Consider the following 26,542-nt stretch of genomic DNA (forward strand, 5'->3'; position numbering starts at 1 on the left):
CGGGAGGAGGCGGCTCCAGCCCCGTGGAGGGCGGGGAGAAGGGAGGCACCGGCGGGCACCCAACACCCGCGGGCACCCCACGCCCGCCTCGGTGGCCGAACCCCCCCGTCGGGGTTCGGCCACCGAGGCGGGCGTGGGGTGCCCGCAGCCACGGCCGACAACACCCCTGAGGAGAAGGCGGCTGAGGGGCCTCCGCGTGTGGGCTCTGCCTCCGCCTCGCTCTTAATAAAATCACAGAAGCTTCAGTGAAATCGCAGCGTTTATCGCGTTTGTTTCCCCCAGCGTTTTCCCGACCAAGGGGCTTTTCCCAGGGTGGGGTGCGATGCCTTGCAGGGAGGGCTGGCACGGCCCACAGCGGTGGGAATTCGCTCTCTTGAGGGCTGCGAGCGCTGGGGAAAAAACTCGACAGCACGCAGTAATTTTTTTAAATTAAAAACGCTTTTTTATTATTATTTCGAACTCCGACAAGCAAATTTCAAGGTGTAGGCCTCTCTTAAAGTGCCTCAGTATAAACTGAGCACATCTCCCTCAGTATAAACTGAGGGAGATGCGCTTTTCGCAAGCAGGGAGCTGCCCTCCCAGTGCTGTTCAAAAGAGGTTTTCTTCCCTTCCTGCCAGGATTTTGTGGGGAATAGCCCAAACCAGTTTCACCCCGAGGCTCTCTGAACATCACTGGTAGCTTTGGTCTCAGCTCGGGTATGGTTATAAAGCTACAAGAGCGGGTGTCCGACACTCGGTGGCTGCTCCGAGGGCTTTGCTGTGCCTGCTACAGACGGGAGTATAAAGAGATTAAAAGCGGTGCCTACGTGCTGTAACTAAACATCAGCCTTTAGCAGCTCAATCTTCAGGTTGGATATCTGAATAGTAAACGCAGGCAAATCTTCCTCTTTGCCGGAGACCTTGTCTGCCTCCCCACGTGCTGCGTTCCCACATTTCCTCGCCATAAAGGCTCCGCTCGGATGTCGCTGAGGGGACCTCCCCGATTAAACAGCAGAAGATCAAAAAAATAGTTGTATTTCCAGTGTTCCTTGACTGGGTTCCTGCCGTGCTACCCTGAGTTTGAGCATGTTTTTTTGCTGTTATTTTGGTTTGGTAAAAGAGGATGGCTGTGGTGTTCATCTTGCCCTAGTACTGTAAAATGTGGAGATTAGATCACTTACTAGTCCTTGCTTACTGAAAAGGCCACCTTTCCCTCATTTCTGTCTTTGCCATAGACTCACTACCTGACTACCTACCCAACATGATACATTTCTACACGGTATTGAGTATATCAATCTACATTACCTGTTTTTTTTAGCATAGATTTTGTTCCCTACAAAAAATGTCATCTCAAGTTGGCAGTGTTTACTACTCCTCATTTGAGCTGGTGGTTTGTTTCTTTGGTTTACTTCTCTTTTGTTTGTTTGTTTTTTGACAGACGGCTATAAAAATAAGAAAGTTCCCAGAAAATACATAATAATGTTATAGTTAAGTAAAATTTTTTTAGCCTTTGAAAAAAAAAAAGTCAATCTTTTTTCCTCAAACGAACCAAGTATGAAAAGTGGGGTGTATTTTCATTCCTTTGTTCAGTAAAGCCACAGTGATGATGTCCTGTCCAGAGGCAAGGGGAATGTGATCCTGCTCCTTCACTTAGTTCCTGCTCGTGCCATAGCCCAGAAATACCACCGTGAGCCTCTCAGGAAAGCAGGTGGATAATGTTAGTAAAGAAAAAGTCACCACAGTATTTTATTCTGATTGTTTCCTTAGGAAGAGTGGCTCATTTACAGCGCCTGAACAATGCAGTCCTTACTGAGGCAAAGTGCTTGTTAAATTTAATGGGTTACTTTACATAGGTATTTGCAGAGAATGCAAAAAGGTCTCAGCAAGGCTGAGCACTATCTGTAGGGGGCCAGTCCATGCAGCTGTTGAGCCTCTGGTCACAGCAGTCCCAATGACTTATCCACCAACCCCCCCACTTAGTTCCTGCCCCGGAGCAGAAATTTATCATGAGCTGACACATCTGAAGTAGCACTTGCCCCCAACGAACACAACTGGGGTTGTACAGAGTTCTGCGAGTCTGGCAGTTTGTGGTTTTATTCCAAGTGTTTATGGCTGTCTGATCCAAAAAGATCTGATGTGCGTTGCCCACTTCATTTTCCTGTTGTTTCATGTTAGAACCTTCCTCTCTGGCAACAGTAGATGCAAGGGACAGAAGACACCCTAACATAATAGTGAAAAGGAGATGCAGGGACATACTTTTGGTGCATTTGACACTAAATGCCGTAATATGTTATAAAAGAATCTATTTGCTTTCAAATAAACAGCTTTCTCAATGGTAAAACTAGGACTTCAAAGCATAGAAAGCTGAGATAGGGGCTTAGATAAGAGGAACATAATTTTCTGTAAATACTTTATCATAGCTGTGAGCTTAAAACCTCAGAGATGCTGCTATAAGAAGGCAGAACATATTCTTCTGCATCAGAATAGCAGTTACTGTGTATAGCTTTTGCTTGCCTGCTTTTGTGGACAGGTGTATTTTTTGGGAAGGTCCTGCAAGAATTCCCCAAACAGCACTGACTGTTTTGCACTCATCTGGCAAGGAAGCTGTGCAGAGGGCAGTGAGTGTGGAGTTTGGAGTGAGCCCTGGAGAAAAAGAGCCATGGAGAACAGGTGGATGAATGATCTTAGCAGGCTGGACTTAACCTCCTGCCCAAAAGTCTGGCAAGAGATCAGCGTCTTAAGAATAAAAAACAAACAAATTGTCTGGTATAAACAATATTTTCACTGATTGTTTTCCCCAAGAAACGTATTTGCTGCAGTTTTTCCACAAGCTGTTTGGGTACCTTAGGAAGGGCAGATCCCTGTTCTTCCCTTTCCTGTGTCTTTAGGCATACCCAGCATGTCATCAGATATATTACTTTTATAAAAGTCTGTCCAACCTGAACCTCCCCTGGTTTCAGTACTTCCCAGAATAATCTTTTCCATGACTTTACCAGGCACTGAAGTGAGACTGACAGGCCTGTGGTTTCCAGGGTCCTCCTCATTCTTTCACCAGCTTCCAGTCAGCTGGGACCTCTCCAGAATCCCATCCAAGATTTTGTCCTTGAACACAGATACTTTTTTACCAGAAATCAATTTGACTTCCAATGATTTTCAGGAACTTGAGAGTTCAGCTTTTCTCTACGTTTGACAGGAGCTGCCTTTTCTTGTTGCACATTTAAAGCTCTGAAGCTCTAAGGACAGCTGCTGCCATCTCACATGGCCCCATAAAAATGATGTTACATCTTCTTGGAATGAGATAACTGCCCATATCACCTAAATGGATTGCTACCACGTGAAAAAAGGCAATAATTGATGTTTTGCTGCCAGTCTCCTTATGCCTTTGAAACCTGTCAGAGACACCAAAAGTCCTGAGTCAATAGCGTCAGCATTTATATAATTTACAACATATATAAAATCAGCAGAGCACAGTGTCACACAACAAATGCTTTCTCTTAACAAGCTAAATGAGGATATGCAGGGGGATGCTGGGACACGAGGCCTCCTGCCTGTCCTGCCGCCGGTGGCTGCTGCAGTGTTAACCACGCTCCACAGGCTGTGCTCATCTCCGAACGAGCACCCACTGCTGAGGGGCAAACCCGGACCAGGTGTTAGCAAACCTCTACCAGGTGTTGTCAAACCTCCACCAGGTGTTACCAGCTGGATTAATGACAGCTCTGCTTTTTATCTGCCTCAGCGTGCTGTGTAACCTCAGTTACAACTTGCCCCGCAAAAGGTGATTAAAATCACACCTGACCAACCTACTGAGGTCACTGGGTCTGTTTTCTGTCAGTCTGTCACCTATTTTCATCATTACCAGTAACACTTGGGATTGTACAAATTCTACTTGCTCTGTAAACTCAGATGCCCAAGGGTACAACCATAGTAAAATTCAGCAGCAAATAGTTTTTCTACAGGAAAGCTGGATGGGGAACCCACACCTTTGATCTCTTTAAGTCACTGTTCTGAGTGCAAGTGTAGTTTCCTCTCATCCTAGTCCTCAGTAGGACAAGCAGCAGCTGTGTTTGGAGACACAGGTCTCCTTGGCAGCTTGTGGTGGGAACAGCCCATCGGGCCACCAGTGGAAGAGAGTTTCCTTCCTCTTTTTTTGAGGCTGCTTCTCAATAGAGGCACGTGGGAAAGGGCACCTGCATGGTAACGTCAGAGTTAAAGAAACAGTTAAAGGTCTTGGAGGGATGTTGGTGATGTGGTGCTTTGCTGTGGCCAGGATTTCTTCTTGCTCTGAAAAGCTCTCCTTGAAGCCTGTTTGGAAGGAAATTAATTCAGTGGCCCAGGACCCACAAACTCCAGTTGTTTGATGAGAAAGAAAACGCTCTCTGTTGCTTAGGGATGAAAACTAGACCAAGATATGTAAATGATATCAAAAAAGAGAAGTTCTCTTCTGATTCTTGTCCACATTACACTTGTCTATGTACACAAATAAATGACAGGCAGGGGTTATCCATTCCATTTTATGTTTATTATGAAAGTGATTTTAACAAAAGTTTTATTACATGCTTCATTTTGAGCTCTGACGTAGCAAATCAAAGCTATTAATATACAGAGGCAAAAGGAAATGTATTTTCTTATAAGGTACATTTACAACAACATCTTCTACTATAAATCTGACAGAATTGTTAAAATATTGGTAAAGCTTAGCACTGTATTTTATTTTCTAAGTATCAAATTTTGTACAGTTATTCGCTATCCTTGCTCTAAACTATTATCGTACATTTCATATGGAAATACTGTTTGTACACAATTTACATTGGTAATAAAGCTTAGAAGTCCCAGCAGCATCTACAACAGTTTAGTTCAAAATGTCACCCTTGTGCAGTGATTTACAAGGAGCAAATCGGGGCAGAAACTAATATTACACTCCATGTGTTTTCCCCCAAAATCTATTCTACCAGAAATTCCTGCTTAAACTGGTGATGGACATGATGATAATGAGCTTTTTGCCTAAAAAATGCTCTATGAGCTGATCCAATATGAGGTTTTATCTCTTCCAGTAGGAGCAAAGAGATACCTTCCCTTGTCTTTTTACTATAATTGGGTGTCATCTATTGAATTCCCTTTTATTTTATTTCTGAGCTTTGTGTAGCACTAACTTTAAAATACATATTCTTTATATATTATGAAAATGGTAAACACTTCAGAATGACATTTGATAGTCAGTTCTGTGGAACTGAACACGTTAAATTGCCTCAGAAAACTCTTCCTATGATGCCAGTGAGACTGAAGGAATAACAGGATCTATAATCTGGAAGGATAACCACCCCAGTCTCCTAAAGTACCTTTATAATCATCATGTTGAGTCTCTGCTGCTTTCAATGCAAATTAATGGCCTTTCTAAGTTATAAAACATAGAAAACAATATTTACAAAATAATTTTAATTAAAAAAAGTAACAAAAACAAACTCTAAAAAAGGTATTTTCACAATCATTAAAATAAAGTTTAATTAATCAAAGCCACTTCTTTTTCTAGATATTGAGAAGTTCAGCTAAAATTGAATTGCAATTGTTGGCATAACTTGTTATCTCCACTTTCTGAATACAGATGGTTTAAATTATTACATCTAAAGGTACTTCTGTACATTTTACTCTTGTATATTACATATTAATTTTATAGATTAAAAGCTTTATGATGAAACAGAATAAATAAATGAAACAACAAACTGGAATTGTATATATTCAGATACTTAGAGAACAGTTTTTTGACACTGTTTATTTCCCAGTCTGTTTCTGTTCAGATGAGAGATGTTCTGATAAAACCTGAGACTTGTCTCTGAACCCAAGTCTCACTCTGAGGAATAAGCCCATAGTACCTTACAGAAATTTCACTTCTTCCATAAATTCCTATGGAAGACAAAAGTGTTTTTTTTTTCCCAAGTGCTTACAACAGTCTCTCGTTCCAGAAACCTGTTTCATTAAAGTCTCAAAGTATGAGAGTCTACAAGAAACTCCTCCAGTTACTACCATTCCTGTCAATCAGTGGTTTTAAACTAGGAAAAAATGCAACTACTTGAACTCACGACACAGGTCCAGGGAACTGCGTGTGTCACTCATTCCCATCATCAGAAAATCACCGAGACCCCTGAGGTGGCTGACAAATTTGGCTTCAGCTGCTGAAGATTTCACTCCAGCTTCTTTTTGAAGAGCCCCAAAGGTATTTAGAGTCCCAGACACGGGAACTGTCACAGAGCAGGGAGGTTTTGCTGTCAAAGACCTGTCAGCAGATCCTGCAGAACAATCATCCCCCTACTTTTTGCTCCTGAAGTTCCCAACCTGTTTTGTGCAAGATGAAAACTGGGTTGTTTGTCGTTAAGACTGACCTGAGAAATCTGAATCTGTTGGACAGGCTTACAAAGGGCCGTGGGGTGGGGTTTGACTGTCCTTTTTGAATGCTGAACACACGTAAAGGATGTTTCTTGTTCGTGTGGCATCATCCTCGTGTTCTGCTCACAGACAGAGGACCACAGCTGAGCTCTGCTCTTTCCAAACCAGCTGACAACTCAGAATGTGGGCTCTGAAAACGTTGTGACCAGTATTTATTTAAACTAGTCTAAAACTAAACTAAACCTGGCTTTTTAAAGCTAGTTTTAAGTAAGCTTACTTACTTTTAAGTGAGCTTGCCCTAGAATGAAGCCGATGTGTAGGAAAGATTAGTCTAACTCTTAAGTAGTCCTAACTTTATTCTATGTGGGAGGCACAAAGAGGAAATTAATTCCTTTTGAAAAATTTGTCTTCAGGTCAAAATCTGATGTGTGATGGAGCTGAAAGAAGACTGCAGCAGTTTTAAATCCACTTACAGGGACCTAAATCTTCAGGCAGAATAAATTTTGCTATCGCAGGCAAGACGCAGGTGGCAACGTATTGAACACCAAATCCTGATGCTCCCTGCACTCAAATGACACACACAGACCTTGCCCTAAGTGCTTTCAAGGCACGACTCTGGGCTTGATTAGCAACCTTGGATTGTTGCAGGCTCCTGGACTGTGGCAGGAGGTGATTTGGTGGCCTGTGAGAATGTTTAGGGATGATTCACCACCACCTCACTAGAAATAAGTGCAGTGTTTAAAGCAGAGGAGGCTTAAAATGGTAAGTGCTGCGGGTGCAGCTTTTAAGCACACAAGGCATTTGCAAATGGAAAACAAGGAGCTCTGTTTGTGCCACAGAATTGGGCAATCACAAATGGGCACTTGTCCAGCCTTCCTGCAATAACACAAAAACATGTTGTTGCACCTCTCCTGCATACAATGTGTAATTCCATAAGAGCAGATGCAGGGCTGTATTTATTATGTTTAAATGCTCAAATTCTGTGCTGTACTGATTCTATCATTTCACAAAGCTGGTTTTCTTAAAGGCAGCTGCATTTCTCCTCGTGTGGTTTTTGACTCCCAAATGTTCCCAGGTCTTCTCCATAGAAGAAGACTTTCCTTATTGTTGTACTGCTGTTTTGTGACAATGAAGACATCCTACACCTACACTAACAAATGGAGAGCTGAACTCACCTTCTATTTGGTGACTGCCAGTTTCTGTAACTATAAATCTAGTATGAAATTCAAAGCATTTTTAACTTTATATACCACTTGTGATTACTTTTTTCACTAGAAATTGGCACATCCAGGAGCATTTCTAAGTAGAGCTGCAAACATTCAAACCTGACTAATTTTTCTAATTATGTCCAAACATGTTGGTCATTGAGCAAAAAGTTTTAGGAAGTATTTTACTAAACTCATTGTACAGCAGCAGGTTCCAGAGTTTGCTCACTGAAGTCTGAAATTCTAATAATTCTCTGTAAATAATTCACCAAATGAGGGAGTTAATTTTCTCCATGTTTTTCATATTTTTCCTTCATATCTTTCAGTAGAATGGCTGCAATCCTGACCCATTCTAATGTATCTGATAATACTCTGAATAACCTGTCAGACTTTGAAGCACTGCTTGGCTGAAGTAGTTTTTTTAGCTATACACTCCTACATAATCGAGTACCTAAAAACTTTTTGCTTTTTAATTTTTTTTCCCCTAAAAATAATTACTGAGAAGAGAAAAAATACATGAAACCTTTTTTCTTGTTGTTGTTCCTGACACACAGTGAATGTAGGACTGATAAGAATGTCTTCTTTGAAAGTCCCCTTTTCGTAACTTGTGGTGAATAATAAATAAAAGTAGTTACAACATCCTCACAAAAAGTTTAGGTTTAGCAGCCTTTAACAAAGGATTTTTATGGAGAAATTATATTTGAAAATGAGGGTTAATGTAGGTATTAAAGAGAAAGCCCATCAAAGACCTAAGATCCATGAGTGGAAAAAAATGAGTTGTCAGACCCTAAGTTCAGGCTGCCTCTGAAGACTCCAACTCCTCTGCATATTGAAAGAGATTGTCCCAGAGTAAACCATTATCCAGTATTATAAAACTCCAGAAGGCTTCAGTTCGGTGTCAATAGAAGTGACAAGCACTTGGAGAAGTCATTTAATCATCTACACAAAGTTACATATAGATATGAGTAAATAGGGTGTGTGGGAGTAAAGATTTAAGCATGAATAATATTTACAGTAACTAGAGATAACATTACTAATGTACCCACAAATAGAAGTATATATTTATATATTTATATATTGTACTTAATTAGATGCTCTCTTAATGGAAAGAAAAACAAGACTGCTAGTGTGGTTGCTGTTCATTTCTCACAAATCCTATTGTAAATGCCTTTAAAGGGACCAACTGGTGCACGGAAATCCAGAGCTAAATCTGTTTCAGTCAAGTAATTGACAGTGGCAAACCTCTGAAGAAGTTTAGAAGAGGACAGATAAAAACATTAGGACATTAGGGCATGGGACTCAATCTCATGTAGTTCATAAAACAAAATTATACATATGTTTCTTTTTTTTTTTTCTTTTTTTCCCTTTTTGATTTCTACTTGGACAGAGGTTCCACCAAGCCACAACTGAGAAATAACAAAATTTAGATTTTTTTTTTTGTTTTCTTCTAAAGATTCAAATATAAACTTCAAGTGCAATTCAAAAATCCAAATATTATTTATACTACACACTTCTCTCTACAACAGAACTTATCTGCAGGTAGTTTAATCACATTTGAATAGATTCCTCCTTTCTTTGACAAAAGTTATTGTTGATGGAAAAATAAAAAGCTCGAAAGAATATGTTCTACATCATGAAATTTCAAATGGGGAGTAAGGATACACTAGTGCAGACACAAATTCAGATCTTCAACGAGATGCACTCAGGGATGCACTTTTTTTTTTTTGGTAGTAAAAATCCCGTTCAAAACACTGACTTTTAACAGTTATAAAACATTATAGGCGTTCTTCCATATACAACTGAGAACAAAGACTGCAAAAAAGAGCCTTCAAGTTAGCAAATGTTTCTACTGTGGAGGAAAGACGATATTTGACAGGAATGCAAAGTAACCAAAAATTGAGTACCACTGGGCTACTTGTATGGTCGTAGAAATCTGGACACTTTGGATCGCAGCAGCTTTATAAATGACCTTGGGAACATTTCTTTTGACTCTTGTGCTGTGTACTTGAAATAGTTTTGGGGGTGTGCCAGTACATCAAAGAGAGCTTTAATCAGTTTCTTGTCCTGTGGAAGACAATATATATATATATATTTATGTTAGGTAAAAGCAGAGTTTGGATTTAGTGTCTGCACAGGTTTCAAAATTAAAGAACAACAATCAGATTTATCTTGCAACACTTGAGTCTGGGTGAAGCAGAGTAAGGAAACTGCTCCATGTTGCTGTTGTGTTTTATATTGATTAGTCTGCCTACCATTAGCCTTCCTGGAAGGTCTTGTATCAAGAGAGACAAAGTTAATCACAGCCTTGCTGCAGTACCTTTGGAAAGCCATTTCCTGGGCAGCTCACAATGCTCCATATTATGGTTATGTCTTGTTGAGGCAGGACAGTGATTTAGGTAAACACATTTTTTAATGCATGGAGAACTTAATGACTCATTTAAACATTCAAATGCCGGGCTGAGGCTGGCAAAGGCTCTTCAAACAATGGGCTCTTCATTCCTGGCTGACTAATTTTTCTAACATACAATCTTTATTAATCACATTAGCACACATTTAATTCAGTTCCCGATTCCACAAAGGACTGAGCTGAGCTACTGGTTTTGTGCTGCTTCAAATACCAGCATAAACCTCAGAAGACAGAGAATTGAATTTGGGGTCACACTTGAGCTTTAAATATAATGACCCTCTCAGTGTAATAAGACCCTCTCAAAGTAATAAGACCCTATCAAGGTAATAAGGACTATTTTGGGAAAATACTCAGTGAAAGGAGTTATTGGTTGGCCTCAGATAAAGCAGAAATTTCTCACCTTTAGAATTTCCTGATGATTTTCTGACGCATATAATCGGCCATCTCGAACTATGTCTTCTATTAGTTGTTGGTAATCCTCTGAAAAATAAAGATCACTTGAGTGACTGTTTGGGACATTCTTTGGGAGGATAATAGCCAGAAATTAGACCTCCTCTTGAAGACAGCACTGAGAAATTTCATATCTAGTAAATTATTCACTGTCTCTCAGGTTGCTTTAGTCTAAATTTAAAAAAAACCTTAAAATTCTCTACTGTTTTAGAACAGTAATTTTGAATTATTCCTATAAATACTAACATTCTCAAAATCCTACTCCACCCAGATAATTATCTGTATTCTGGAGATGAAGAAACAGGACCAGGCATAAAAAATAACTGACAAAGGTTACATATTTATATATATATTATTTCAGTAAGTCTTTGCGACTAAAAGTAATTAAATGGACTAAAAATGAGTTACATCAAGTTTTTCCTCATTCTTCTCTCCCTGTAAGCAGTGTAAGAAAGATTCTTGAGGACAATTTTCTGTAATTCAGATGTATCAAAATATGGAAAACAATTCCATTCTCACCATCGTAGGTCACATAGGGGACCTGAAATCCTTTGCCACTGTTTCCTTCATTTGACTTGAACTGAATCCAGAGCTTCCTCGATCTTGAGGTAAATGCAATAGGTCTCTCATAAGTCTGACATGTTTCATATGTAGTAATTGAAGTAGGAGAAGCTGGAAATAAAGTTAAATGACGTCCTTTGTAAAATGATTTTTTTGCATCCTTCCATCTAGGGGTCAGAAATGTCAAACTGACAGGACAGCTGACAAGTTTTTTGGTTATAGTCTTTATCTGCCTATAAGGAGAAGTAGGTTTTTCCACAGAGGTAATGGGAGTCCCACAGCAAGAAGCTTAAGTAGACGGTGAGGGATAATTTCTGATATTCATAAAGTTACTGTGGATATTAGTTATTTTGTTTACTACTCTAGCACTGAATTCCAGAGTTCCCATATCCTTGTCCCAGACACAGGGTTAGGGTGTCTGGGACAGGTTAAGAACAAGTGTGCTGCACACAGACTCTCAAGGATAAAAAGTTATGAAAACTGCTTTAGCAAATAAAAGACACCATTTTAGTGAGTAAAATACACTGCTTTGAACAAAGCTCCATATAAACAATTGCCACTGAGGTTTGGTGCTTCTTGGAGATTCAGCAACAGATCACCCAGAAGGAAGCCTGCATCCTCCTTGTGAAAGAGGAGATCATCTCACTGGTGTCTTAACTCCACATAAAACTGGGAAAACTTTGGATTTCTTGAGGGTGTCAGTGGTACCAAGCCACTGCCTGGATTTAGCAATAACTTCAGTGTATGTGTATTTACAGAGGGTGAGGGGACCATCTGTACAGATTACAGGAGATGGCTCTCCCAGTATAACTTAGCAATGGCTTTGTTGGCTTCTGGAGGGGCAGGGATTTACCCCTTGTGATAACTGGGCCAGACAGAAGCCCATTACCTGCTTTGTGATTCAGACAAGAAACTTGAATAATTAGTGTCAATCACTCTGTTAAGTGTTACTGGTGGTGTTCTGTTCTAACTTGCTGTGCCCCTTCATTCCACAATCCTTTTAGAAACACCAGCTACATGAAGACAGTCATCCTTTCAAATATGAACTTTCCACTCCAATCAGTTTGCAATAAATACAACCCATGTCTGGCAACTCACCACTTTTCCTCATTACTAAAACATCACCACATTCATCTTCGATTGGGAGGAATATCTCAGGTACTACAATGAGTATCCTCCTCTTTGGGGGTGGGTTTATATTCCAAATGCATTCGACATTAGCTGGGTAGTCTCCAGGATAATTGGGTGATTCAATGTAGCCAGTATAGTCCCCAAGTTCTCCTCCACAGTGCTGGTCTGTGGAGAAACAGAAATAATTAGCATTTGTGTTAGCTGATCAGCTATTTTGAGGTGTTTTTCTAGATCTGCAAAGAGCAAGTCTAAACTCCTCCTTGTGGCTGTAGAAAGATGGGAGGAAAAGCCTTTAGGGAAAGCCTTTAAAGGATTTCCAACTGATTTGCAAAAGCTTAATCTCAGGTGCATGAGCTGATTTAATAGTTCATTCAGGCTGCTTTAACATTTCATTGAGAAGCACAGGTAGGTAACCATGATCCAGCTGTGGAGTTACTCACACAGTGGTCACCATGGAGACTGTGCTGACACGCACCTGGTTTAACTTCACTTGTTTTTTAACCTGACTTAGCTGAATGAGCGTGATTTTGGTCACAGATCTGCCTTGTTTCATCTCAGATTAAACCAGTCAATAAAGAAACTCCAGTAATGGATTAGTTTTTCTTCCTAAATTTTCAAAACTCCTACTGAATTTGGCACAAGTCACTTAAGCTTGATCTCTCTAGGCCTACTCATCCACATAAAACTGTTTAAATATTTTGGTTAATCCAACCCTCAAAGATTATGCAAGGTCAGAAACCGGCTTGAAAACAGGGAGTATCTAAGACAGCAAAGTAACAAGGATGGTTTTATTTTACAGGAGAATCATCAAACTTCTTCAAATTCCTTACAAATATGTAATTTACTCCAATTTCAGTAGGAATTATGAAGGGTTAGATACATCTCACATATTCAGAATGAAAACTTACAATAGATTTGCACATGAACAGTTAGCTTACATGACATTGCTTAATTATTATAGAGACATTGTCTTAAATTAGCATGGTAGAGATGGAAACAAAAGCTTGCCTAAAAGAATCAGTCATTCACAAAAGATCAAATAAAACTGCACTGAAATCCTTGGGGAGATTTAAAATGGTAATTGAAGGTAGGAGGCTGAATACTGCAAAAAAGCCTGCAGGATCTCACTGTCATAAGTGATTATCTGGCAGTTGCAGTATGCAGGACCATCTCTGCTAATATTTTATAATTATTATAAAATGGCAGTAACTCAGAGTCACACAGAAATATGCATCACTGTTAGACAACCACAGGATTGGGGAAACTAAAGGCTCTGTAGGTTAAACTTGTAGCTGGCACTCTATGAAATCACATTAAACCTAAAACATTCCCATGGATCAAATGGTACTTTTCCTATTTTTTTTCTCATCGTTTTCCCAATTCTCACTATTCCCTCTGGCAGTAGACACATGCTAACTAGGAAATACAGAACTGAAGTCCAGCCTGTGAGATGGAGCCTTCAAGCTGCAGTTCAAAGCCAAAGCCATGCTTTCTGTCCCAACCAATATCAATGTGACTTACTTTTGCAGTGTGTAACATTAGTGGAGCCATCAAAGTCTGTACTGGTGTTCCCAGGGCAGGTGATGCAGTAGTTCTGCCCAAACTCAGGCTGGTAGGTCCCCGCAGGGCATCGGATGCATCTGTGTGTGGTGGAGTTGTAGTAGTGTCCAGGAGAACAGTGAACTGCAAGGTAGGAGGTGTATTATTTTCAGAAAGGAGCAATTTCAGTGCAAAGAGAACTTTCTACCCTGGACATACCTCAGGATCCCTGTTCTGCAATACTTATTAGGCCGTAAAAGGCAGAAAAAACATCAGCTCCCTGCATTTTCCAGTACAAAGGATCTTCTAACGACAATCCCAAGACTAGAGCTAAACCCTGATGAACTAGTAGTGTGTGCTACACATCTCTCACTGTTTCCCATGAATTTATAATAAATGGAAGCTGATGCAGACCCACCCCAACAAGAAAAATGACTGTCACAATAGCAGGAGAGAGGTTTCCATTTGTGTCTGTTTGCATGTCATTCCAGTAACTAAACCAAAATGCATTTGGGCAGATTCCTTCTTTTAGCACTGGCACTGGAAGTTGACATTATAGAACACAGAACGTGTTGCACCCTTACAGTTTCTGCCTGGCCCATTAATAACCAATCCTTAGCTTCGTATAACTTCTGTAGTGTTTAGTTTTTCTGATCTGGTACATAAAAATATACAAGATATGGAAGCTAAAGCATTGTCTAATGCAAGTTGATTTCTTGCCATACAGTGGGGCTGATTCACTTACCAGTTTCAGTGCTGACCCTGCACCTGCCTGTGGTAAATCCCAAGGAAAACCATAAAGCCTGCTCAGCCTGTGCAATCTCAGGAGATCACTCCTGCTTTACAGATTTCTTGATTTAATTTAATCATATGCCCGTGCAGCGACAATGTTTGTTCTGGAGCCTTCAAAAACCCCTCGGCATTGAAGATTATAAACCAGAGGGCAAGAAAGGGAGAAAAAGAAATTGGAAAAAATTGGAAAAAATTTAAATTCACCTTTGGTTTCACAGTCTTGGAAGGAAACAGCACCTTCATATTTGGTCACAAGCCCACCGCCACATGGAAAGCAGAGGGTCCTCCCTGGTTCAGGCTGGTAGGTACCAAGAGGACAGACTGTACAAGGTTTAAAACCATCTGAGGAGTAGTGCCCAGGAGAACACTGCCCTAGAAAGTGAAAATGGTCACCTGTATTAGTGTGTTGACTTTTCTGAACAAAGTGTAAAACCCACTAGCAGTCAGCAAGGCTTCCTTCAACTTAAACATGTGACATCAAGGCAGCTGCACATCAAATTCTAATCTTACCTGCTGGTTTTGTATTGTTCCTGTAACTGCTTCCTAAAAACACCACCAGGAGATACAATTAGCTTTTTAATATGCTTTTTAGCAACTATGTCTCTGGGTTTTTTTGTTTTTAATTAAGACTTTGTTAGAATACGTAGTACTTTCCCCAAGTCTTTTGTCTGAGTATTTCAAAGCACTTTGTCAGCTGTTGTGACACAGACCTCAGAGAAATATTATGATGTTACCAGTTTGAAGACAATTTTCCTGTTGTTTTTAGTAGCAAAACTGATCTACATGCTCTGGTCCAGCTGATTACTGCACTTTAACATGAAGGCAGATAAAGAAGAGTGGATTTGGATCTGGATTTTGGTCTGAAAATTAAGTACTTGTGAAGGCTTACAGACATCTTGTAAAAGAAGAGGTACAGTTTGATTTTAATAGTGCTTTCAGCACCAATACATCTCACTCCTTACCTGTATATAAGAATGAAGTAACTTGCCTTCTGTATTGAAATTGCCAGCAAAATAGATCTGAGGTGATTTCCCCCAGGAATGCCCCAAAATGACTAGGTTGACTAAATCATGTTTTGGCCTCATATCTACATGGATCTCATGAAAATTAAGTATCACAGCATGTGTACTGGGTTTGAGTGGCCAGGATTTGGTAGCGAGGGGGCTACAGGGGTGGCTTCTGTGAGAAGGTGCCAGCCTTCTTTTTGTTGTTGTGCAGAACGATAATTCAAATGTAAGCCTTGAAACAAAAGTCTTTTTCCTCTAGTCGTTGTGCTGCTTTTGTCAGTATTCTATAATCAACCTTTATAAATTCAGATTTTATTTTGATAAGTTATTCTTGTGGGATTTTGGATAAATACATATCAACAGAGCAAAAATGCACAGGCATTTCAAGATTTTTCCTTTGATAGTTCCTTCATACAGTAAATCATCAAAATCTATCACATGTTTGGACTGGAGACACCAGTTATTTTTTATTCAGTGGGAAAACTCAGCAGTTTCTCAAGTGACATTCATCATGTGTTCACTTCATATATCCTGGGAGAAAGCATTAATGTAAATTACATGGATGAGTTTTAAAGTAGCAGATAGGACAGATTCATTTCAAAGTCAGATAACATATCTGCTATAAACTAGATTGTGCTCATCTGTAATGAAATAAGGTAAAGAAAATAAATTAACAGTCGTGTCTTAAAACCTTATATTGAACAAGTTACAGTAGGAGCACCAGGTATTTAGCATCATTGTAATTTAGCTTATATCTCATGAAGTTCAGTCAGAGATGCTACATCACTTGCCAAAAGCTGCAGTGCCTTCAAGCAGCGCTGAAACTTTGCAGTCATTAGTCCTGAGTCTGGGTTACAGATCCCTGCAGCACAACTATCTCAAAATTATAACTGCTGCTAATTAGAGCAGGTAAACTGCATCTCATGCAAAACATGAAACCAGCAGGTTCATTAGACTCACCAATACTAGTGCAAAGCAATCCACCCCTTTGGCTCCCAGTAGACCTGACGAGTCCTTACAAGCTGAGGTATGTCCAGATTCCATACCTGACTTGAAGCAAAGTGCCCTGCTTGGCTTGCTCATTTCCATACCACAGCTCACACTGCTGTGGCAGGTCCCATCTTCTTCTCAGCAATGTCAGAGGATGGAACAAGCCCAAACATTCTTTGCAGTGCTTGTAAGTGCACAGAGGTGTCTTCTGTTACCTTCAGAAGACAGGAGCGTGGAAGGCTCCCCCCTCGTTTAGCCCCCACGCCTCCAGGAGGTGTGGCAACACCTAATCCCTTCAGAATCAAAGGAAACTTGCCTCCACATTCTGACACATTCCGGGCTCCTGCTACTCCCTGTCCATCGTTACTTGGGCAAGGCTCACAGGTAAGTTGACCTTCTGTGTCCTGGTATGTTCCTGGGGAGCAGGGAACGCACTGATTGTGTTCTCCGCTATAAAAGGTGCCCGTGCTGCAGGTAACTGAGGAGACAAAAGGGGAATCTACATAAGGACTTTCATTGTCATCACATGACTTGCCTTTATATCAAAACATTTCAGAGGAGATGGATCTCTTTGGCCCAAGTATTACAGTGGGGTATGTTCTGCATATGTTAGTGCAGGATCCTCACTTAGTGCAAGCAGACCCATCTCCACTGCGGTCTGTTTACATCAGGACAAGGTCCTTCTTCTGTTGTTTAAGCTATTAAATGGCATTGTGCTGCCCTGAAGTGTTCATCACACAGATGTTAATAAAGCTGATGCAGTCTTAAAACAGTACATTGCAGTTTATTACAACAGTTGCACAATGTATGGGAAGCAACGTGAGCTTTTACTTTACACCAGGTTCATTTATGTGCTGGTTTTATGTCTCCTGAGATCAGTTCTAGAGATTTCTCTGAGGGCAGTGTATCCCATGTAACAATTTATGTCTCTTGACACTCAAATACCACGACTGTAAAGTGTTTTAGACACAGATATGAACACAGGTGCTTTTCTTGCTGCAACAGGGCACATAACTGCATGAAACATTTTCCTCTGCTGGATAGAGGTGGTTGAAATGCAGGGGTTTCTAGACACTAATAGCAACAGTCTTTCAAATACAGCTTCTAAATCACTGTTCCCATATGATGAAAACAACCTCACTGGCAGCACCTATCAGATCTGCACTTCTTTCTGCCTGTAAATCACTTGGTGATTTAAAAAGTTGGAAAAATAGATATGCTGATAAAAAGCTGAAAAAATAGATATGCTGATTTTGAAAAGATGTCTGTAAGTGATCAGAAAGCTTTGCAGTGCTGAGAACTGCCATCAGTAAGTTTGCACTAGCACACTGCCCCCAGCAAAGCACTAGAGCCTGGTAACATGGGAAAAGGCTTAAAGACATCAGGTATTGTATGTAAAGTTAAAACAGGTTTCTATAGTTTATTTTTTAATAAACCTCTTGGGCATTAAATATAAATATATCCATGGGTCACGGATTATTTGGTGGTGAGGAGAGAGAGGAGATATAAAAGTAAATAAATAGCACCTAGGCAAACACCATCTTATTGTTTTACAGCATTGTAATTGTGTTTTCATAAGATGCTGGGAGCAACTGGGAACTAAGTGCCAACACTGCCTTGTGGCAGGTTTTGATTCCTGCCATGGGAATGTATCCATATATATGCTTTTGTTTTCCTGCAACCCTCTAATGAATTCCCTTCAAAGCCTTATGAACCATCAGTGATCCATGCACATATGCTGAGTGATACTGATCTAAATTGTTATCTCAGAGATTTCCTCCCTGCTTCATCACGGAAAAGGTAATTTTGGGTGGCTTGTTTTGGGGGATATGGCTGAATATTCGAGTTGTTTGCACTTACCACATTTTCCATCCTGCAGTACTTGCCCTGTACTGCAAGCCTCGTGCCCCTCAGTAGCTTTAGCTGGCTTCTGAGCCACTTCATACTCTGTCCCAGAAAACTGAATGTAAAATTGCTGTTTATTAATAGATTTCCTCAATGTTTTGATTGCAGTTTGCAGCTTCTGCTCCATCCTTTTCCGAACACAGTCAATGTTACAGGTGTCTAGATGGGAAATGATAACAAAACTAGAAGCAATTGAGATTCATGTTTAAAAGAGGTGCTTAACAAAGAGCTCAGCCTGTATTGCACTGGGACACCTCTGTCTGCTTCACTGTCCTCTCCACATAAACTGAAGCAGCAGCTCACTGGATTCAAGATCAGGCCTTTCAGAGGGACAAGACAGTGCACTGAGGTCCATCACACAGTTTCATGACCTGCCAAGTGCAGTCTGAGTGCTCATAGCTTGTCTCTAGCACTGAGGTTATACTGAGTGCACAGGGGGAGGGCTGCAGGAAGCATTCAGACCCCCCTGAGAATTCTGGTGCAGCCCAGGATTCCAGTTTGCTTCTAAGTTTGTGTTCCATCATTACTAATGACATAAAGCAGTTTGTAATGTTTGCAAGTACTATTTTGCTTTCCAAAAACCTCCTTGGTAAAGGTTAATTAAGATGTCTGGCAGAGTTAAACATACATAAAACACGCTTACTTAAATACACATATGAACACACTACACAGAGAATACATGGAGTTACACAGTCCCCAGGGCTTGAACATGCTTGAACCAGATGCTTTAACAAGATGCCATTAACATGCTCAGCTGAACCTCCAGCCCACACCTCCCCTCAGCACTGCTTTGCCACCATCCCATGAATTCAGCAAGGCTGCCACTGGTAATTTACCTCCCAACCTGGTAATTTACTTTCCAGCCTGCTCTTGTTTTGCTGGTTTGGCCACGGCTTTGTCTCCCAGCCACGATACTGGCTGTGTCTGAGGTCCTGATAAGTTGAGGATAATAAAACACACGTGATGGCAAGCCAAGTGGGAGGACGAGGAGCATCAGAAGAGATGCTGATTAAAGCTGGGTGTGAATAATTCAGTAGGCATTTGAGAAGGAATCAGGGCAAGATTTCTATTATCAATACAGAAGTGTTTGCTCCTCCAGTGCTGGTCTTCCTTCAAACACTGCAGGAAGCTTCCTGCCAGTGATCCCTCACCTTGTGCCTCCTGTGGACTTTGCCCATGGGGGCAGATTTGCAACCCCACTGCGTTATATTTCCAGTCTGCCACCACTAATGTTTCTGAATTTTCTCTGCCCATGCTTTCCTTAGTTGAACAGGAGTTCTTGCCACTTCCCTGACCAAAATACCTCAGTGGCAAAAAGAAAGGTGCTTTCAGGCACATTTACTGCTTGAATCACTTTGGCTAGTGAGGTGCCCCCTCAAGGCTGAGGAATCTGCCTTTGAGGGCTGACATATCTACAGAATTCAGCCCACATTTTCTTTGGCTGGAATTTGTAACATAATATTCCATCTCAGTAATGTGAAACAATTATTTTTCTTCCTGAAGATTGTTATGAAAACATGATTTTTCCAGCGATGTGATAAAAGTGTTTGAACCTCAGACTGAAGTTTCAACAACTTACATTTTGGAGGATATTTTTATCATGGTTGTTGCAGAACTTCTGCCTAATCTTTACATTCCCTGTGCATCCATTAGCACTTCTGCTGTTCAAGGAAATCAGACTGAATTAAAGTACACGACTTAACTCAAGGCTTTGAAGGAATTTTGCTGCAGGTTCAACCTTTGTTCCTTTGGCTTAATTTCATACCTGATTCTTTTCAATTAAACCTCTGAACCTCTGAGTTTGGAAAGGCTGTGGAATGAGCCTTGTGCTGAAAGATTTGCACGGCAGCTTGGTGAAACAGCATCAAAGAGATTTTAACAACACTCTGAGGAACTAAATACTGATTTCTCTCCACACAGAGATCTTTCACAAACCTGAGACTTCTTCTGACTTCATCTCCACTTCAAACTCTGCAGTGATATGGGACACTTCTTTGGACGGGGACTTGCGGCCTCGGCGTTTTTTCTTGGAGGAATCGCACTTGAGGTTCACAAAGGTCACCTGGCAGTTGTCTGTGCAAGGGAATTGGCCTCCTTTGCATGAGAGAAGCAACACAGAGAAGAAATCAAGTGGCAAAGCACCAAGTGACAGGCTAGCAAGCAATATCTGGGTTATCATGAACGCAGTGATTTCACATGTGTGGTAAGACCCCTCCTCCTCTGTGCAGTATGAAAGGTTATGAAAATATATTGGAAGGTTTCATCTGAGCAGGAATCACAGACTGTTGTAGGTGATGGACCTTCCAGGTCAGGGAGGAATCTATAGTGCTCAAGCCACCAAAAGGAATTCATTCCCAGCGTGTGGCTGTATGATATCATCCTCCTCTTAGCCCCAGAAGTTCAGGTGATGTAACAAACACAAGGCAAAGCAAGCAAATGCATCCAAGAAATCCATTCCCATGGTGATCTTATGGACCAAAAAAAAAAAAAATCAATTTCTATGACTTTAAAAATGAGTTTGGTAATCACATCTTATGAAGAGAAAGGAACACATAAAGACAGGGTAATATATAAGCATCTTGATGACTGAGACTTGTTTTAAGTCAATACTTGCAAAATTAGGGACATAAGTGTCTGGATTTCAGGGTAAGGAGAAAAGGAGTCTAACTTTTAAAAATAAAATATTTAAACCATTGACTTTTTTTGAAATAGCTAATTTTTCTCTGTTCATGGCTCATATGACTGCTCACTGACTGGCAACAGTGGTGGTAAGCCAAATTCACAACAGAAAATATATCACCAATAGGTGTTTGGTGTAAGCTGCTCAGTTGCTTTAAGCCACAATATAAGCTGTTGCAATTACACAAATATAATGTATTAAAATCCACAAAACATTCAGCATTAATATTAAATTTAAATGAACTCCAAACACTTGAAGCTGTGGAAATGTACAGCAATGACACTCAAACACTCTTTATTTGTCCCTGTCATGGCATCAAGGGGATGCAGGGCAAGAAGTAAATGTCTCAAGGATCTGTTAAATATGTAACTTTTAAATCCTCTTTTTTTTTCCCACCTTAAAAGTGGTGCTCAAAACTAGTAACAATAAAACACGTACCTAGTCAGACAAGTTTTGTAAACATTTGATTACTTGGATTCATTGTGACACAAACTTCTTTAATGTCACTTTTTTTTATAATTGCATCTAAATCTTCTAAATATTTTTCTAACATCATAAGTACTCACTGCATCATAACAAAAGATTAAGGCTGTGTAACATCAGATTTTGGTAGTAACTTTCCTGCTTAGGGGTTGTCTTTGCTGCTACAATAGGACACTAATCCAGCATAGAGCAAATAAATAATAGCTTTTGTTTCACTTCAGAAACTTCATTTGGGAAAACTAAATCACACCAAACTGACATTGTTTCATGTACTTTTGCATTAGTTATAGCTTTTTCTCTCAGGATATTTGTGCCATTATCAAGGCCAGAAAAAGGATCAGCTGAATTCCAAACTCATGGACTTTTGAACAAAGATTTTTCAGAGCAACTGGTGACATTTTCAGCACTGTTAGATCCAAACCTAAGGCACTGAGAATCTTGGCCTGAGCTTAAATTCAGATCCAAATATGAAAACCATTCCTTTTTTCCTGTCACAGTGTGAAAACAAAATATGCAAACAAACAAAAAAATGTACATGTTGAAGAAACCACATACCTGAAACAGGCTGCTTCCCAGAATCTTTTGGTTTTTCTTTGCTGCGAGGCCGTAAATGGCATTTTGCATCTTTGATTTTAAAACGAGCTTTCTGCTTGATTGGAGGGGCTAATGAATCTGTTGATGTAAAGTGGGGGAAAAAAAAATGCTATCATTTGGGATGCAGAGGAAATGAAATCTGGAACTTGTTTTTAAAAACAGGCTCAAAAGCCTTCCTGTGACATGGAAAAGAGACAGCCCAAGAGTTACGCAAGTTGTACAAGGGGATGCATATCCGTAAGTTCATTTTTCCACAGATGCACATACCCCTGAGCCCAGAGAGATCAAGGAATCTGCTGGTATCACACATGCTCTGAACATACACCTCCCCTCCAGCAGGCCTGCACAGCTTGTTGGATTTTGAGTGAATCTACCTTCCCAACTCTCTGTCTGTGACTTGCCATGTCACTTGGCTGCAGTTCTGTTAACACCAACCAGGAATAAGATTAATTTAGTGGCAGTTGAAAACCATCCAAAGGAAGCACCTTTATCTGACTGCAGTCTGTGGCTTGCAACCTTGATTTTTCAGCTTTAAACCCAAGCCTTGTTTTAAAGGCTGTTAGAACCAGGACTACAGAGGCAGCCTGCCCCTATGCCACAGGTAGACACATGTCACCTCCCTCCACAGCACTGTACCTCCTAACACATTCCAAATACTTGGTTAGAGAACTGGCAGAATTGGAGAGAAGCACAGCAGGTAAAGTGGGCTGACACTTCCCACTGCTGGATGTTGTTTCAGCTGCTTCTAATTTTGCCAGACTTCAACTTTTTTTTTTTTTTTAAATGTTGAGTATCAGCTTTCATAAACAATTTGAAATCACAGAATAGAATATGCTGAGTTGGAAGGGACCCCCAATGATCATCGAGGCCAACTCTTAGGCCTGCACAGGACCATCCCAAATCTCTCTGCAAAATAATCCTGCCAGTTCTGAGAAAAAGATGAATGAAACACAGTGTTTTATCCTACAAGTCTCATAACCTTTGTATTGGTAATCCCCAGCAGGAGGATCTAAGCTCCTATGGAAGGGCTTTGCAGGTGAGGGCCAGGACCCACCCTGGCCTTCTGCTCTTGTGCTCCTGATGGGTCCCTCTGGCTCACTTCCCACTGAAGAAATCCCATTTTGATATGCTTGCTATTGCCTGGCTGGACTATGGAAAGCAAATGATTCTAAATATTTCTCCTTACTGGATATATCTCAAACCTCCACCACTCCTACACTGACCTACCAACACAATGCTGCACTGGAGGGCACCTCAGCACCCTCCAGCCCTCAAGGAGAGCTGCAGAAAAGTGAGTGTGTGCATGATATTGTGGCAGTTTTGGTCTCCACAGTATAAAAAGGATATTAAACTCTCAGAGAGAGTTTGGAGTTTCATTGTACAAAGGAGGGCAATGAAGATGGGGAAGGACCTTGATGGGAAGCCGTGTGAGGACACTGAGGGCACTTGGTGTGTTCAGCTGGAGAAGAGGAGACTGAGGGGAGACCTCACTGCAGTTCCAACTTCCTTGGGAGGGGTAGAGGAGGGGCAGGGACTGAGCTCTGCTCTGGGGGGACCAGGGGACAGCACCCAGGGAATGGCTGGAGCTGTGTCAGGGCAGGCTCAGGTTGGATCTCAGGAAAAGGTTCTTCCCCCAGAGGCTGGTTGGGCACTGCCCAGGCTCCCCAGGGCAGTGGGCACAGCCCCAAGGCTGCCAGAGCTCCAGCAGGGTTTGAAATATACTCTCAGCACATGGTGTGACTCCTGGGAATGGTCCTGTGCAGGCCTGAGGGTTGGACTGGATGATCCTTGTGGGTCCCTTTCAACTCGGAATATTCTGTGATTCTGTGATGAAACACCAGCCACCTTAATCCTGGCCTTGTGTAACTGAGAGCTCTGTGTCCTGCAACTCCCAAGTGGTCTGGGGGACGTCCATCACCTTCCTCTGAGGCTCCAAGGCCCAGGAGAGCAGGCCAGCACCTACCTGGGCAGCTGGGCAGGGTGGTGTTGCGCTTTGGCTGAGCCTTGCCTTGCTGGACGGGGACTCCACAGCTCAGGGTGTAGCTGTTCTCTGAATCTGAGGGGCAGGACACACAGTCAGCACAGGGGGCAACAGCCTCACAGAGCATCCTCTCCTGTTAACGTTTAGTGCCTGAACAAGCTTCTCAATGCCACATTTTAAGTGCTAAACTCAGATTTTGAAAGGCTGAAATAATTTGCCAAAGGCTGCTGCTTCACAGCGTTGACCACAAGTTTTGCTCCTTCCAGCACCGAAATGTTACATTTTATAAATGATTTGGCACGAGGTTAACTGTACATAATTCCACAGTGCACAAGTAGAAAATATTTTGTGTTTGTCCATGGCAGAGTCTTTCTGCTTTGATCATCCCTATAATTTAAAAAATAACCCATGTATTTTCACAATAATTTTAGCTTCAGGCTCTGACAGAATTTATTGGCAGAAACAAAAATAATACACTTAGAACCATAACAGGGTTTACATATTGCACAGATCAAACTGTGTGCTGCTGCTTACAAATTAGATGAATGCACAGCTCCAGTAATCTCTGCTAAACTTTAAATAAAGAGTGAACAGCTCTACTGCATATCATGCCAGGACTAACATGAAAAGTAGAGACATTCAAAAATAATCCTGTGCCAGAATATCTATGAAAAAGCAATAGCAACACCCCCCACCCCACCTGCCCTGCCCTGAAAAACTGTGTAGATGCAAATTACCTGTAGCAAATGGTTAAAAAAAAGGGGGGGGGGGGAGGAGACTCTATTCAAGTTGAAAAATACGGTACTAAAAAGCAGCAGGAATTCACTGAAATCCATTTTTTCCTTCCCTTTTGACATAGCAATTCAATGTGTTGCAGTTTTTCGTGTGCACCATCCTGGTTAAGGTGGATGTGTCTCTCAGGTTTTTGTTAGAAATTTCCCACCCCCACAAATGACACCTCAAATTAAACAGTGAAGGACCAAACCTCTAATGGAACTGACAATCAGCTCTTCTTGTCTTTACTCATGTGCATATCTGGCCCAATTTAATTTATAATGATGTTTTGCTCATTTACTAACAAAAACTGAATGCAAGAATCATGAATGTAATAACAGAGAAAAATCATCAGGTCACAATTCTAGACTTGAAGAGGACAAATGCTTTGTACAAACCTGGAACAAAAAGAGTGTTGGATGGGCATGACAGGAAGCAGCTCTCTATGCCTCCTGTCTTACTACACACTAGCTGAGCCTTGGGAGCTGGTTTGGCATTTGGGAGACATTTCACCATCTCTGAGGAGAAAAAAATAAAGAGAAATATATAAAAAAAAAATTAGACACTGCCCAACCCAGAACCTCATGCTTACACTTGGATACAGTGGTGAGGAAAGGCAGAAGTGCTAAAAAACCCAAAATGACAGGTGCAGGCATTTCTGAAATAAGAAAATATTAGGGAGAGAGGATCTGTATTTGGATCTTGAGCTTGTACTTGCAAGTGAAACTCCTCCATGTTTTTAGACCTAAACTTTAGATCAGTTTTTCCCTCCTGTCCTCTGCTTTGGGACCACCCAACCATGGCTCCAGGTCTCACTCTGGAAGGCAGGAGTCTGTGAGCACATCTGGATCTCAGAAGCAACAGGCAACACTAATGACCTGAGATGTCCTCTCCCCCCTTTTGGAGACACAGGCCAACTACCACACCATGCACAAGGAGTCACCCTCACAAAGATTTATGTATTTAGATGTACCACTAAAATCTTATTTTCCACTTCTTAAACTCTCACAGACTTTTCAACTTTAGCCCAATGCTCTAGCTTCTGGAGCTAGAAAAGACAGCCAGGCAGAGGAGGTGCTGGGATGGAGATGGACAGTCCCACTGGTCCTTTCAGCCACTGCTGACATGCCCCAAGCAGTGCTAGAAGGGACAGTGTGATGCACAGAGAGATCTCAGCCATTTCTCATCGGTGCCCACCACATGGGGCACATTGCAGCTCACGTGAAGGAAATATAGAGCTTCTCCTCTTGGCTCCATGGCAGGATGAAGACGAGTATCCTGCAGGTCTCACAAGCTACTCCTCATGTTTGGGTAAGGGACTGTTTGTGTTTTAGCTGAAAACACACAAAGTTGTTACGAATCGTTGCAGCAGTCTCTGAGCTTCACCCTGAGGTGATGACACTGATAATCATAAGCCTGCACTCACTCTAATTTATCACTTTTTTGGATTGAAGTATTGCTTAAGTACATCCTTTTTCACACGCAAATGACAAGGTTCATTCCCGGCTGCAGCCGGCAGGTGCCATCACTGAGGCAGCCTCACTGCCTCCCTCCTTTTTCCCAGAGATTTCACCTCTGCACAGAGTGCAGCTGGGTACCTCTTCAAGCATCAGCTGGTTAAATCTCAGTAAATCTCAGCCAGGTGTCTGCTTCAGCCCCACAAAAATGCTGTTTCAGGGACGTGAT

The 26,542-nt window shown here is 41.2% G+C and overlaps 1 protein-coding gene across 3 annotated transcripts in view; it reads right to left on the reverse strand.

The window, feature by feature from the left end:
- Nucleotides 1-4,479: 4,479 nt before the first annotated feature.
- SCUBE1 (signal peptide, CUB domain and EGF like domain containing 1) overlaps nt 4,480-26,542 on the reverse strand; it is a 175,972-nt gene continuing 153,909 nt past the window's right edge. For 2 of the 3 annotated variants that reach the window (XM_032687259.1, XM_032687257.1), the window contains 12 exons: nt 25,255-25,374; nt 24,065-24,157; nt 22,063-22,179; nt 20,280-20,438; nt 18,300-18,503; nt 16,756-16,917; nt 14,647-14,814; nt 13,633-13,794; nt 12,079-12,276; nt 10,939-11,091; nt 10,370-10,449; nt 4,480-9,626 (listed from right to left, as the gene is read on the reverse strand). In XM_032687259.1, coding sequence (XP_032543150.1) covers nt 9,474-9,626; nt 10,370-10,449; nt 10,939-11,091; nt 12,079-12,276; nt 13,633-13,794; nt 14,647-14,814; nt 16,756-16,917; nt 18,300-18,503; nt 20,280-20,438; nt 22,063-22,179; nt 24,065-24,157; nt 25,255-25,374 — 1,769 coding nt within the window. In that variant the 3' untranslated portion in view covers nt 4,480-9,473. The remainder of the gene's footprint in view (nt 9,627-10,369; nt 10,450-10,938; nt 11,092-12,078; nt 12,277-13,632; nt 13,795-14,646; nt 14,815-16,755; nt 16,918-18,299; nt 18,504-20,279; nt 20,439-22,062; nt 22,180-24,064; nt 24,158-25,254; nt 25,375-26,542) is intronic. The other variant, XM_032687258.1, reaches the window with a different exon arrangement.

This window comes from Chiroxiphia lanceolata, chromosome 5 (genome assembly GCF_009829145.1).
Source record: "Chiroxiphia lanceolata isolate bChiLan1 chromosome 5, bChiLan1.pri, whole genome shotgun sequence".
Lineage (NCBI taxonomy): Eukaryota > Metazoa > Chordata > Aves > Passeriformes > Pipridae > Chiroxiphia > Chiroxiphia lanceolata.